The 14850-nt window shown below is 35.4% G+C and overlaps 1 protein-coding gene across 2 annotated transcripts in view; it reads right to left on the reverse strand.

Annotated features, from left to right (window-relative positions):
* Window positions 1–490: 490 nt before the first annotated feature.
* Dph6 (diphthamine biosynthesis 6) overlaps window positions 491–14850 on the reverse strand; it is a 157005-nt gene continuing 142645 nt past the window's right edge. Inside the window, exons 7-9 of one of the 2 annotated variants that reach the window (XM_045155658.1) lie at window positions 9671–9765; window positions 2916–3003; window positions 491–1397 (exon numbers count right to left, since the gene is read on the reverse strand). In XM_045155658.1, coding sequence (XP_045011593.1) covers window positions 1344–1397; window positions 2916–3003; window positions 9671–9765 — 237 coding nt within the window. In that variant the 3' untranslated portion in view covers window positions 491–1343. Of the gene's footprint in view, window positions 1400–2907; window positions 3004–9670; window positions 9766–14850 lie in introns of both variants that reach the window. The other variant, XM_045155659.1, reaches the window with a different exon arrangement.

Consider the following 14850-nt stretch of genomic DNA (forward strand, 5'->3'; position numbering starts at 1 on the left):
ACTTACTAGAATAGTACCAACTATCTGGATACCAAGTGCTCAAACCCATGAGACTATGAAGGGCATTTTGCATGCAAACTATAACACTTGGGAATGTGATTTTGTAAGTATGAGATACCATCGGAGAGATGACTAAATAGAGCACAGAAGAGTTGCAAAACAGTGGAACCACTCTGCTATGATACCATAATGTTGGGTATTTGTCATTTGTTAAATCTTGTGGATATAAAATGCCACTCATAAACCTTGGTTTCTATGTACTTCATTTGTTTCTTTAGAGAAGGTCTCACTCTAGGCCAGGCTGGACCTGAACTTTGATTCTTTTTTTTTAATTAAAAAAATTTTTTTTTGTCCATTTTTTATTTATTTGTTTGAGAGTGACAGACACAGAGAGAAAGACAAGATAAGAGGGAGAGAGAGAGAATGGGCGCGCCAGGGCTTCCAGCCACTGCAAACAAACTTCAGACACGTGCGCCCCCTTGTGCATCTGGCTAACATGGGACCTGGGGAACTGAGCCTCAAACTGGGGTCCTTAGGCTTCACAGGCAAGCGCTTAACCACTAAGCCATCTCTCCAGCCCAAACTTTGATTCTTTTAGCCTCAGTCTGCCAAATACTGGGATTATAGGCAAAAGTCACCATGCCTACACTATGGACTTTTGATGATAAACATGTATAAAGTAGGGTTGTCAGTTGCAGCAAGTGTACCATCTGGTAGATGGTGTTGATCTTGTAGAACACAGAGTACATAATGGCACTGAATAATTTCTAACCAACAATGCTATAAAACTAAAAGCATAGTCTATTTAATTTTTTTTCTTCTAAGAGCCACATAAGTAATACTTAAAAATTACAATTTTAAAATCAGTTGTAACAAAACAGTAAGCAATGTTATTCTTTTTAATTGTCTAGTAATGCTGAATTTTTGAATATGTCAAAAACAATAATGATATATCACTTTGGTGACATCTAATTAAATTTGATTGGCAAATACAATAATCTTCATTTTCTGATGCTTCATAATATTGGTGGAAAGAATGAAAGAAAGAGGAGAAAGAAAATTATATTATGAAAGTGATGTTATGCAAATGAGAGTTGACAGTAAACAAACAGAAAATAAAGAGACATTTCATAAAAGGATATAGAAGGGATATACTAACAAGAGGAAGTAAAAGCAGAAGAGGTTGGAGATATTCATGAGCAAACACTGGAATTTCCCAGTTAATGCTTTCATAAATTTTATAAAATGTAAATTTTTCTTTTTCTTCAAAATGTGTATTTTTTTAAAAAAGTGAAAAATATAAGAATGGTGGTCATAATAATTTAGAAGCTACAAGATATACTTCAAGAATTATGTATATAATTAGATCTTTCATTGTTGTCAGGTACTGGAGACACCTAAAAGAAAGAAAAAAGAAGAAAATATACCATACTTCTTCAATGTCAGTGACTATCACACTTTATAGATATAACATTGTCATCTGCAACAGATCAAGTGTATTGTGAAGAACAGTAAAATACCACAGCAAGGTTGAATGGTTAGCTCTTAAGGTCAAGCTGAACAGACCATGGAAGGAATATCTAAGCAAGAGTTTAGTGGCAGAGAGAGAAAGAGAGAGAGAGAGAGAGAGAGAGAGAGAGAGAGAGAGAGAGAGAGAGGGAGGGAGGGAGGGAGGGAGGGAGGGAGGGAGGGAGGGAGGGAAGGAGGGAAGGAGAGAGAAGGGTGGGGAAGAGAGAGGAGGGGGGAGGGAGGGAGAGAGGGAGAGACTGCAGGGAGAGATTGCACAGGCAGCTCAGGCAAAAACAGAGCTAGGAGTAAGTGAGGTCTTTTCAGTGAGTATGTGAGATGTGTGCAAAGTTACACCACTGATACTCAATGATGTTTACCTTCCAACCCAGTCCATTGATCTACTTTCAGTCCTGTTCATCATCATGTTTGTTTTTCTTTCCTGGAGAATTGACCCCAGTAACTGTTGTTTTTTTTAAGTTAAATATATTTTATTTATTTATGAGAGATAGAGAAAGAGAAAGAATGGGCGTGCTAAGCCCTCCAGTCATTGCAAATGAACTCCAGATGCATGCAACACCTTGTGCATATATTTGGCTTTATGGGAGTACTGAGGAATCAAACCTGGGTCCTCAGGCTTTGCAGGCAAGTGAGCTCTCACTCTAGCCACCCCCCACTTTGTAAATTATCAGTAACTATTCTTATTGGGGAAACTCTCACTCTGAGATTTTGGAGTTACTGTCTTTTTTTCTCTCTAATTTTAACAAATCCTCATTAATCTTATAACATCAAAGGTCTAAGACGTTTTCTAATCCTTTTTGTTTTCTGTTACTATTCTCATTTCTTATATAATTTCACCTAGATTCTCTACGGTGATAAGTAGAAAGCAAGTTCTGCAGACTGGCTTTCATCAAAGGATCTAACCAATATCTCTCTATTCTAAAAGAGATCTAACTATAGACAATCATTAACACATTTAAACTAAAAACTGCACTTCGAATCACCTCCCACCTCTCACTTCTAACTCTGTTTCTCCAGATATTTTCAGAAAAGCTTTTCCCATTCCTTCTACCTATATAATGAAGATCCAACTACCTATGCACAATATCCAAATTATCTTGCTATATGACTTATTCTTCAGGTTATATTTATTGTCTTTTGTCTTCTTGGTATTTATTATTCCTTTTCCAACTAGCCTGCAGTCCCTTTAGAAAGGAATGTCTGTTGTATTCTATAAACTATAAGCATCCATAAAATTCTTCATAATTAAGTAGATCTTGTTTCTGTGTCTCATCTTCTATTGCTACACTACTATGTATTTAGAACAAGGCTATATTTATACACACATATATAGGTATATATGAACATCAATTTTAATTGAAATAACAAAAAGTCTTAGCTTTACTTGCCTTTTCCTCCAAGTGCAACCCTTCAAGGCGCAGATAAGCCACAGGTGCAAATGCATCAGCAGAGTGGATGACCACGTCTGAGGAATCCCTGAAATACAAACAAATTCGAGTGCATTTATATAATTTATAAACTCTGGCAGATCACTTTTGCTACTGATTGAGGAGACCAAGCATTCTTCATGTTAATTTATTTGCACTGACAAACAATATCATCAAAATACAGCAATCTGGTATCAACTAGGAGAAATGGATCAAGAATATGAAAAATCATGCCTTCTCTCTTGAAAAGGACACATAGTTCAAATTGTAAGTTTCCTCAAAGCTCCATGAATAATTTTGAGACTTAAATTCTTGTTCAACTTCGTTTTTACAAATTTTCTCAGTATGGGCTAAACATCAGAGCTCAATTTTCATTATCATTTTCATTTGATAGAGGTAATTTATTCTGTATTTCACACAAAATAATCTCAATTATCTCTCATAAAAGCAGTGCTGGCAATGGTTTTAAGCTCTAGCTGAACTCTTCACGCTGTAATGTCATTGCTATTAAAATGAATGTTTGAAATAGTAATTTCCGTAGTCCAGTATAAACTGCTTGCTGGCACCATGTCGGGTATATGTGGATTAACTCATGTTTTATCAAAGATGTGTGTACAGCACAGAGGAATAATTAAGATTATTTGTGAAGTCCTAGTAGATAATTATTTTTATTGTTTATTAAAAGTGATAATATTTTGCATTTCAACTGAAAATTTAAAAAATATCAATTCCTCATATTACTTTATTTTCTCATAAGGCAGTCCTATGATTTGAACTAATATTGTTAGCATTTTGAGCACTGTAGGATAGAAAAATTGATCCTCATTTTGACTCTTTACCACTAATATAAAAATAATTTGAGTCATCTTTTGTTGGTTATAAAGTAACACAATGTCAATAGAAACAATTACATTTTATCCAACTCCAAAATAGTAAATTTTCAAAAGAAATGTTTACTTTCTACTCAGAAGACCCAAGAAACATTAAAACATAATTTTTGATGATTTAAAAAATTATATTCATAAGCATTTAGTGCAAAATTTATCCTGCTAATTATTAGGAAAAATAATGTTTAAAAAAATGCATCTTAGGGCTGGAGAGATGGCTTAGCAGTTAACATGCTTGTCTGTGAAGGCTAAGGAACCAGGTTCAATTCCCTAGTACCTAGGTAAGCCAGATGCACAAGGTGGCACAAGCATCCTTTTCAGTGGCTGGAGGCTGTGGTATGCCCATTCTCTCTCTTGAATAAATAAATAAAAATTTTTTAAAAGGCTTCTTTAGCATTACAAGAAATGCAACTCTGATTATAATCTTCAATGTCAGAATATGGAGAAAAGATAAAATCACATCAGGCCAAAGGTGCTTGCAGGTAAAATGAGAACGAACAGAACAAGAAAGTACAGAGGAGGTCTTCCTATTAGCTCCCAACTGCTTCACTTCCTCAGAGTTGCCTGCTCTGGTCTTGATTTAGCAGTCATATTCAAACCTTAGTTCCAGGCTGAGGAGAAGGCTCAGCAGTTAAAGGTGCTTGCTTGTAAAGCCTGCCAGCCAGGATCTATTTCCCAGCACTCACCTAATGCCCGATGGAAAGTGGCACATGCTTGGTGTTCATTTTCAGAGGCAAGAGACCTTGGCTTACCCCTCTCAAACAAATAAACCAAACAACAACAACAAAAACTCTTCCCAATTCCTGTTTATGATCTCAGTCCTAAATGTCAGTCTCTCTTATTGATTCCCAGTCTTGGAAATGGACCTTGACCCTTAATTATGCATAACTATGGTAGCCTGAGTTTGAAACCTTTGACAACGGAGTATACCAAAATTTTCATTAATTGAATCAAAATTATCTTAGGGTTTCAGGTTGTTCTTTGTCCTTTAATTCCCATTGTAAACAAAGGGTGACAGCCAAGAGCTTACTAAATTACCACAACTGGAATCAAGATAACAATCAAGGTAATAATCCAGAAATAATATGTAACATTTTGACCACTAGATGAAGTAGAATGTGATTTTTAAGGATTCTATTAAATCCCTACATTTTAATTAACTGACATCATTTTATCTGCTTACCTAAAGCAAGAATCACTTGGAGAAACTAAATGTAAAGGAAGTTTTTAGTTTTAAACAGAACAAGGCCATTATCTCTGTTTTTCTCCTTTACAAGGCATCACTTCAAACTAACTTGAAGGAAGTCTGGTCCACTTGCTTCATAGATTTATATGAGTTTTTATTTTATTTTATCTTATTTTATTTGGGTTTTGAGGAGCTTCATAGATTTATGTGAGTTTTTATTTTATTGACTTTTTTTTTTTTGAGGTACTGTCTCACTCTAGCCAGGGTGACTTGATGTTCACTATGTAGTCTCAGGGTGGTCTTGAACTCACAGCAATCTTGCTACCTCTGCCTCCCAAGTGCTGGGATTAAAAGCATACACCATCACACCTGGCTACTTATATAAGTTTTAAAAGCAAGGTCTAGCAGAATACCCTCAGACTGACCTTAGAAACTAAGACTAATGTGACACAGCAAAAATGCCTGCTAGCTGGCTTCCTTTAATAGGTACAGTTACTGCAGTGCACACAAGTGAGGCTTTCCATGCCAGGACCTTGCTCTATGTTTCCTCTCATTGCCATGGGAGGGTCACCTTTACTTACTTTAAACATCTAAAAAAGTACTTGTCATCTTTAGCCATTAGGAAAATGCAAATTAAAGGTACATGGAGATGAAGATTCAAACGCTAGCAAGGATGTTGTGAAGAAGGAACAGTATAATGTAGGGGAGTACAAACTGGTGAAAGCACTACTGAAATCAGTGTTTCTCAATCAGAGGTTCCTCAAGAAGCTAAAAATAAAATTGCCATATGACTCAGTGTAGCAGTTACCCTCTCATTGCTCTGACAAAATACTTAACAGAATAAACTTGTGGGAGGAAAGGGTTATTTTGTCTTATAGTTTCAAGGGCAAGCTTGATCATGGTAAGAAAATCATGGTAAGAACAGATGGAAGGGCACACATATTGCCTCATCAGCTGAAGGAAGCAGCAAGAGTGAGCTAGCTACCACTGACAAGGGGAGTTTCATTATAAAATCCCAAGGCTCGCTCCCAGTGACAAGCCACCTCCAGGCAAGGCTCCACCAACTACAAATGTAGTATGAGGCATAATCACAAACACACTAGCTTATGGTGGACATTTTACATTCAAACCACCATGTAAACAATTTAAAAAATATATGCACCAAATGGTGGGGCTCCAGAAACTATAAAACAATCCTAATGGACATAAAAGGTCAAATAGGTTCTGGGATAATAACACCCTCATTTCTAGGCAAGTTATCCAAACAATTCAACAATAAAACTTCAGAGTTAAAAGACATCACAAATCAAAATCAAATGGACTTAAGAGATATTCCATCCAACAGATTAAGACTATACATTCATACTAGAGCCAATGGAACCTTCTCTAACATAGACTACACATTCTAGGATGTATATTAGGTCTTATCAAATATAAAAGAATAAAAATACATTCATTCTGCAAAGCCAACATTATCCAGAAATGAAAATCAAATAAGAATACAACCTAAAAGAAAACTATAGCCCAATTTCCCTGGTGAACAAACATAAAACCCCTTGGAAACTGAATTCAAGAACACATTAAGAAGACCATACAACATTCCAAGTTAGTTTCATTCTAGGGATGCATGGTTAGTTCAACATACACCAATTCAAATAATACAAAATAAGTCTTCAGCAAGTCCAACATCAATTCATGATAAAAGCCCTGAATAAACTGGTAATAGAAGGAAAATGCCTCAACATAGTAAGGGCTATATACAATAAGTCAATAGGAAACATACCAATGGGGAAAAAAAAAAGCATTTTTAAAAATAAAATCTGAAATAAAAGAATGGTGTCCACTTTCACCATTCTTTTTTTTTTTTTTTTTTTTTTTTTTTTTTGAGATGGGGTCTTATTCTGTAGATCAGGGTGTCCTGAACTCACTGTGGAGAGCAGGCTGACCTTTAACTCATGAGGATTCACTTGCTTCTCTAAGCCTCTCAACTCTGCTGGGATTATCAGTGTGAGCCATCATGCCCAACATCACACTCTCACAATTATAGAGCAATATGACAAGAAAAAACAAATGAAAGGGATACAGACAGGAAAGGACAACGTCAAATTATACGTATATGCAGGTATGATTCTATACTGAAAAGATTTCAAAGATGCCCCTAGAAAATTCCTAGAATTGATTCAGCACACCAACATATAAAATTTGTAGCTTTCCTATATTCCAATAATGAACTTGGTGATAAAGAAATAAGGGAAATTCTAGATCAGCCTGGGCTAGCGTGAGACCCTACCTTGAAAAAGAAAAAGAAAAAAAAAAAAGAAGAAAGAAGGGAAAAAGTCATTCACAATAGCATCACAAAATATTCAGGAATAAACAACAATAAAAAACTTTGAATGTTTTCTCTTCTTCAAATTTTTCCTTTAATATTTTTAATTTTATAAAGGCAGGTTTGAACTGGGTGCGGTGGTGCATGCCTTTAATCCTAGCACTTGGGAGGCAGAGGTAAGAGGATCGCTGTGAGTTTGAGGCCACCATGAGACTCCATAGTGAATTCCAGGTCAGCCTGGGCTAGAGTGAAACTCTACCTTGAGAAACAAAACAAAGCAAAAAACAAACAAACAAACAAAAAGCAGGTTTGAATCAGACATCTGAAGTAGAAGTCCAATTAAATGATTACTTATATCATAAATGTGGAAGCCAAGTATTTTATTATCAAGGGTAACAGAAATTGATAAATTTGCCTCCAAAATGATTCTAAATTATAAGATTGACCAGCATATATAATCAATTGTAAAAAAAATCACACTTTGATTTATATTAAATATATGACTATAACTCTAAAATGCCTCATTTATACATACAGGTTTCGGATGGATAATGATGCTGAGACACAGTGAGACATTTAGTGCATATTAGGCTGGTATGATAAGGAAAAGTGTATTTATAATTATGAGCCATCCTTTCCCACTAGACAAGTAGCTATAACATATAGGAAGAATAACATAAACATAAACAAAATGTACAAAACAAAATAATGATCAATTACTTCAGCAATACTAACATTTATTCATGTTTACTATATACTCTGAGAGCTCAGGTATAAGAATACTTACTGAAGTTATAGGCAGTTCAAACATTCAGAGATGGAAAGACTTAGTAAAGGGTAAAAAATTATCTTAACTGGTATATCAACACACAGACATGTCTTGGCTTAATTCCTATGAAGAAGCTATGATCGTCAACAGTGTGTAGCAGAATCCTCTGAAAATGATAGGCACTTGAAGAAAATATGATAAGCAAATTAGTAATATGTTGATAATTAATGGAAAAGGTGTTAGATCATGAAAATAAAAGCACATGAATATTGTACACAGTGATGAAACTGTTTAGAGTATCTACTACCACTATCTTAGTTCTCTTAGGTTGCTCCCTCTCTCACTGTAATATGTGCAAAGATTTTAATTCTTTATTTGCAAACAGAGACAGTCAGAAAGAAGAGAGACACAGCAAGTGAATGGGCATGCTAGGGCCTCTATCCACTGCAAACAAACTCCAGATGTAGGCATCTCTTTGTGCATCTGGCTTTACATGGGTACTGGGGAATCAAACCCAGGTGATTAGGCTTTTCAGGAAAGCACCTTAGCTGCTGGGCCATCTCTACAATACCAAGAATTTAATTCTTTTTAAAAAAATATTTTATTTAATTATTTGAGAGAGAAAGAGGGAGAAAGAGAGAGAGAGGGAAAGAGTGAGAGAGAAAGAGAGAGAATGGGTGCAGTAGGGCCTCTAGCCATTGCAAACAATTTCCTGATATATGTGCCTCCTTGTGCATCTGCCTTACGAGGGTCCTGGAGAACTGAACCAGGATCCTTTGGCTTTGCAGGCAAATGCCTTAACTGCTAAGCCATTTCTTCAGCCTCTAAGAATTTAATTAATTAACATTAATTCTTAATGTTTAAATATTTAAGCTGTTTCCTCATTTGAGTTTTACAACCTTCTTCAGAAAGCATAAGGAAAAGCAAGGGTAACACTCTGAGCAGATGGGAGGCATGACATAAAGTGGAACATGGAAATATAGCAACAAATTGTGCAAAGTTCCCATTTTTATTATACTAATTTTTATGATTTATGGCAATATCATACACTCACCATAAATTGGATCAATGTTAAAAACAAAGTTTAAAATTGTCAAGTAACTGGAGAGAAATGTTTAGAGTTAGCATTCTAACTTGTTACAGCCAAGAAAAAGGGAAAGGAGGACATCATTAATGGAAGCCACAGGCTACTGATGTGGCGGTTTATCAGACGGAGCTGTAATGAAAGATAAATAACACAGGCAATTCACCCTTCATGAGCGGATAAAAGTGTCACTGTGCAGGTACTAGTTTTACTGCAGGCCATAATCAGCAAGTAAACCAAAGTGCAATGTCTAAAAAGTTTACAGCCTTCTATGAAGGCCTCGTCCTGTCAGGTATTGATTTATGTATTCACATGACTTCTCTGGTATTAAACAAATTGAGTGTTTGTGAACTTAGAGGACATGTTCTATTTCTCCCAAACAAAGTTGCCTCAAGCTAAATGCTAGGTTACTTCTATCACTTAAATTTAAGAAAAAGGAAGAAAATGCTGAGATGATATCTTACACAATTATTTTCTTCTTAAATAGAGGGCAATCCAAAGTGAATGTTTCATACTCTCCACCTTCTCCACATACATGGACTCCATACTTCTTATTAAGCTAAAAATCAAGAAAAAAAAAAGAGAAACAGGAAATGTAAAATTAGATAACACAAATTCTCACTTAACATGTTGCTGAACATTTTCTATGAGATACTAACTGAAAATGTATTGCAAGCTAATGAAAAACAACTATCTTTCTGCTTAAAACATGTGTTTAATGTCATTTCAAAATGTTGCCATAAAGTATAGGACTTTTAATAATCTTAAGCCTCTTGATTAAAAGATATAGGAAACTATCTTCTTTTTTAAACAAAGGGCAAATTGTAAAGATTCCTGTAAATTTTGGGCTTGATGATAGCCTTAGTTTCAAAGTAGGTAAGTTACTAGGTAATTCATGGGTAAATTACTACGCTCCTCCTACCATGTGAAACCTTTACCTAGAAGAGACAATTTTTTTTTTTGTTGTTGTTTTTAGAGAATTTCCCAGGGAACAAAGAAATATAAGGCCCTCCTTAGCCCTATAAACAAAAGGAAGCCACACATGATTATTATGCATGCATAGGACTATTACTTTTAGGAAGGTACAAAGAGAACTAATCACTACATAAAATCTTTAAAAGTTCTAGGTCTTAGTGAGGTTGAGAGAGCTTGTAAAGTTGCCCAACCAAACCTGAAATTTAAAAAGAAGCAAACAAAGCTGGGCATGGTGGTACACGCCTTTAATCCCAGCACTCAGGAGGTAGAGGTAGGAGGATCACCATGAGTTCGAGGCCACCTTGAGACTACATAGTTAATTACAGGTCAACCTGAACCACAGTAAGATCCTGCCTCAAAAAACCAACCAACCAACCAACCAACCAACCAACCAACCAACCAACCAACCAAATAACCAAGCATACAAAAAATCAACAAGCAAGCAAACAAGCAAGTAAAGAAATAAAAAGCCCACTATTTATTTCAAATACTAGCATACTATTTAATGATACTGATAGTAAGAGTAAAAAATATATTAGGCAGGTACTCAGTTAGGATGGATATGGGAGATCACTCTCATGGGCTGTGATCAATCACATGCTTCAACTTCTCTGTCCTTCAAGCTATCACTTTACCTGTTCATAGCCTCCTCCATGTCCTCTGCCCAAAGAAAAGGGATACTGTGATGTCTTCTTAGCATGGCAATGCTGGGACTGGTTCCCAAGTCTTCAGCTTTACATGTGTAGTTTATACATTTATTTGGCTATTTTTGTTTGGTTGTGAAATTCTGAATTCCAGTTATTCACTGTGTGCCTTTATGAATTGAAAGTATGGATCTATGAGAATGTTACTCCTCCTACTAAGAGTTGGTAGTCATGTGAACATTTTGGAAATGTAAAGCTGAACAGGAAAAGGGAGGATGGAAACAGGAAGGTGTTTTCTTTTTTAAAAAAAATTTAAAAAATTAATTAGTTTTGTACTCAGTGAATATATTCAAGCTGATACCAATGTTAGGCTTGTCCTACCCCTCCTGGCCCCTCCTTGTTGAGGTATATGGGTCATTCATTGTGGAGTTAGCCCACAGTTATGGGTAGGAGAAATGTCTCTGTGTATCATGATCCAACGTGTGGCTCTGACGTTCTTTCTGCCCCCTCTTCCACAAAATTTCCCTGAGCCATGGGTTCATTTTGGGTTTGCTTCAGTGATGAGGTGTTGGGATCCTCTGTGTCTCTGGATATCTTATATGGTAGGAGTAGATTGTTCTCTGTGTCGATGTCCTTCACTCTTGTGCTGGCACCAGCTTCACCAAGAAAATAGCACCCTTGCTTGTTTCGCCAATTATTCTTATTTTCAGCTGCCACTAATTGTGGGCTACAAGAGGGCCTACATCTATTAAATTCTCTATAAAAAAAATAAGGGTTATCCCATTTATCTTGTACTAACTTTACTCTCTGCTGGAGAATCTGCTTCTCTTTTTCAGATAGATGCAGATCCTAAGGAGAGAACCACCCCATCATACCTCAAAAGGGCCTCAGCTGAAAACATGATGGTGTTTTCTATAAGAGCTTCTAGGAGCAAAGGAGATCAATTTTTAACAGCTGGGATATAAAACAGAGACTCAGTAAGGCTAAATTATGAGAAGCTGTTCTATGGGACTGAATAACAGGAAGATTGCTTTACCATAGTAAACCAAATTAAATTGATATCTGCTGTGTAGTAAAAATAGTAACAACAACAATGGGATGCAGATTTTAAGAGTATTTATCTGTTCTTATAGCCAGTACCTATCACTTTGTACTATACTGGCATACTATACCAACAACTTTCCACCAGGTGAACCTTCTCATCTTGCCTTTAGAACTTAATGGCCAGTGTCTTTCTTAGAAAGTATACTCTATAAGTTATTATATAAGTTATTAGCTATCTTTTATTAGTAAGTACCTCCTTAAAATTTGCATTATTTTTAAGATACAAAAATAAACAGTTTTAAATAAAGTTTGTGTGGTAGTTACAACCTGCAGAAGTGGTAAAAATAATGTACACTGCTAGTTAAACCAACAGCAGCATGCCTTAAAACACACAAAGAGAATGAGTTCAGAATAGAGTAGATCAGAAGGCTCTAGAAAAGACAACTTCTGCTGGAAGAAACTGACAACTCCACATATTTGGACATGCGGATAAAAGACAAGAAGGTTGGAAATAAGTATAATGCTGCACTAGTCACAAGTTCATGGAATGCTAGGAAAAGAAAACTCAAGGAATTAAACAGTTAAGAAGTAAAAAGTAAAACAAGGGGCTGGAGAGATTTCTCAGTGGTTAAAGGTGCTCTCTTGCAAGTCTGGCTGGCTCAGGTTTAATTGCCCAGCATCCACATAAAGGCAGATGCAGAGTTGCACATACTTCTGGTATTTGCAGTGGCAAGAGATTCTTGTACACCCATACATACACACACAATGCACACAAGCAAGTACATAATTGAAGTAAAATAAAGAGGAAGCCTTATTTCCAGAGTTCATTATCTGATTCAGTTGCATGCTGGGTTTTCAGTTAATATAATATTAAACTCTGAAGGTTCTTCCAATAAGACCTATAATGTGACTACATAGAAAGAGGAAAGAAGAGATAAAATATACATGTGTGACAGGAGAAAAGAGAATAGACACAGTTAACTGCACATTCCAGAGTAAGACGTCAATAAATAATGCTAAGAGGAGGGGAATAAGTAGTAATGTAAACACAAATTTGAGAAACATGAATATACTTATCAAAATAACTCACTGTGAAAGACAGATGAGAGGTAGTTAAATGCCAACAGTTAAAGACACAGAATATTGTTTTGGTAACAAAGATTGAAAACGAATATGAACAAATATATTGAAGTATAAGAAAAATCAGAATACTCAATAAACAGCAAACCTGTTTATAGAACAGTTCTAAGCCTTTAACATTTGATATAATGTAGTAAAAATAATTGTGGAACCCATTGTTCACTTATAAGATGATAATTTTAAGAACCAGCAGAAGTTGAAGATATTACTCCATAGTTAATCTACTGTGATAAATGTATAAGCCTTAAAGCTGTTGGATTTGTAACCCAGAAATTACACTCATAGGAATTTATCTTGAGAAAATAATAGTCAGAAATGTACATGAGATTTACTAGAAAATTTCACAATCATAACATTATTTATACTGCTTGGAAAACCACAATTCCAAACAAGTACAAATTTACAATCTCTTATGTAAATATGTCATGTATATTATGTATTTCATATATAAATATGTCATTACACATTTATAAATAGAATAGGAATATGATGGGATTTGCATAGCCATTGATGAATTTTTATAATATACTAAGTCATGTGAGCAAATGATCATTTAGTAACTACAGGAGAATAAAAGATGCAATAGTTTATGGATAAAGATCCTATTAAATATACCACTGCATGAATTTGTATATAAAACTTTTAATAAAGAAATTAGCAGGGAATATATAGGTGTGTCAGCATTGATTGCCATGAGGCAATAGAACTGTTATCATTTACATCATCTTACTTTATTATATTTCAAATTCTTAACAATAGGTAGACATTTTTATTTTTATATTTTAAAAACATTCTAAATTTGTTCCTTCTCTCCCTTTCCCTTACATAATATTGAATTTAATTTACAGTATTTAATGTGTATCCTTTGTTTAAATCTCTTAGCTGCTTTTTGATTTATTAAATGTTAATTGTTCTCAGCAAGCACTGCTACTATGGGTCTACTAAGCATTTTTTTTTCTTTTTTTTTGGTAACTTGTTCTTTAGAATTCATTTTAAAATTTGTTTTGTTTGTGTTTTGGGGACAGAGTCAAGGACTGTTTCTTAGGCAAGTATCAAACTGGCCTCTCAAGTGCTAGGATTACAGGCACGTGCAACCATTGCCCAGCTGGACATGCACTTTATGATAAGCCACAGGTTCTCACATCCATATTTTTTTCTGACACTACTGCCACCCTCAAAAATTACCCTGAAATGACTATTCCCACTAAGTTCCCTTCTAGATTGGGAGTAGAATTCTGTATCTAGGTAATGCAAGGTCCACTTTTATGTACTGCTACAGTCCTATCAACACACACTTGTCAACAATTGGCACTCTCGAGCTTTATAATTTTTGCCAGACAAGCTGGTAGAAATTAACATCTCCTTGTTTCTTTAATTTGTATTTCCTTGACTACTAAATTAGTTTGAACATCTCTATACTTACATTAGGCTTTGAGCCATTTTCTTCTTATGGAGTGGTTCCTCATAGCCTTGGCCTAACTTCCTGTTAGGATTTCTATGTTGTATGTAGATATATGCCTGCTATCAATCATTTGACTTAACCAGGGTTTCTGGATTTTCTTCACTAGTGGTGAACCTTAGCATAGTATTCCATGCTGACATTTACTGAGCACTCAGAATATACTAGGTTCTGAGGTAGGAGCCTTTTATACCACTTCATTGCCATTACTTTCACTTTACACATGAGAACCTACCTACATCATTATTTCAGGTAATCTAAGGGCCTATGATTCATGTATGAGCATCTGGTGCATGGTGCTTTGTTATTCATAACCTCATACTGCTTTTACTCCATGTGGCCTGAAGAAACTTTAAAAGACCTTTTGCCCAAGGGTCTGTAG

Source organism: Jaculus jaculus, chromosome 8, assembly GCF_020740685.1.
Source record: "Jaculus jaculus isolate mJacJac1 chromosome 8, mJacJac1.mat.Y.cur, whole genome shotgun sequence".
In the NCBI taxonomy this organism is placed as follows: Eukaryota; Metazoa; Chordata; class Mammalia; order Rodentia; family Dipodidae; genus Jaculus; species Jaculus jaculus.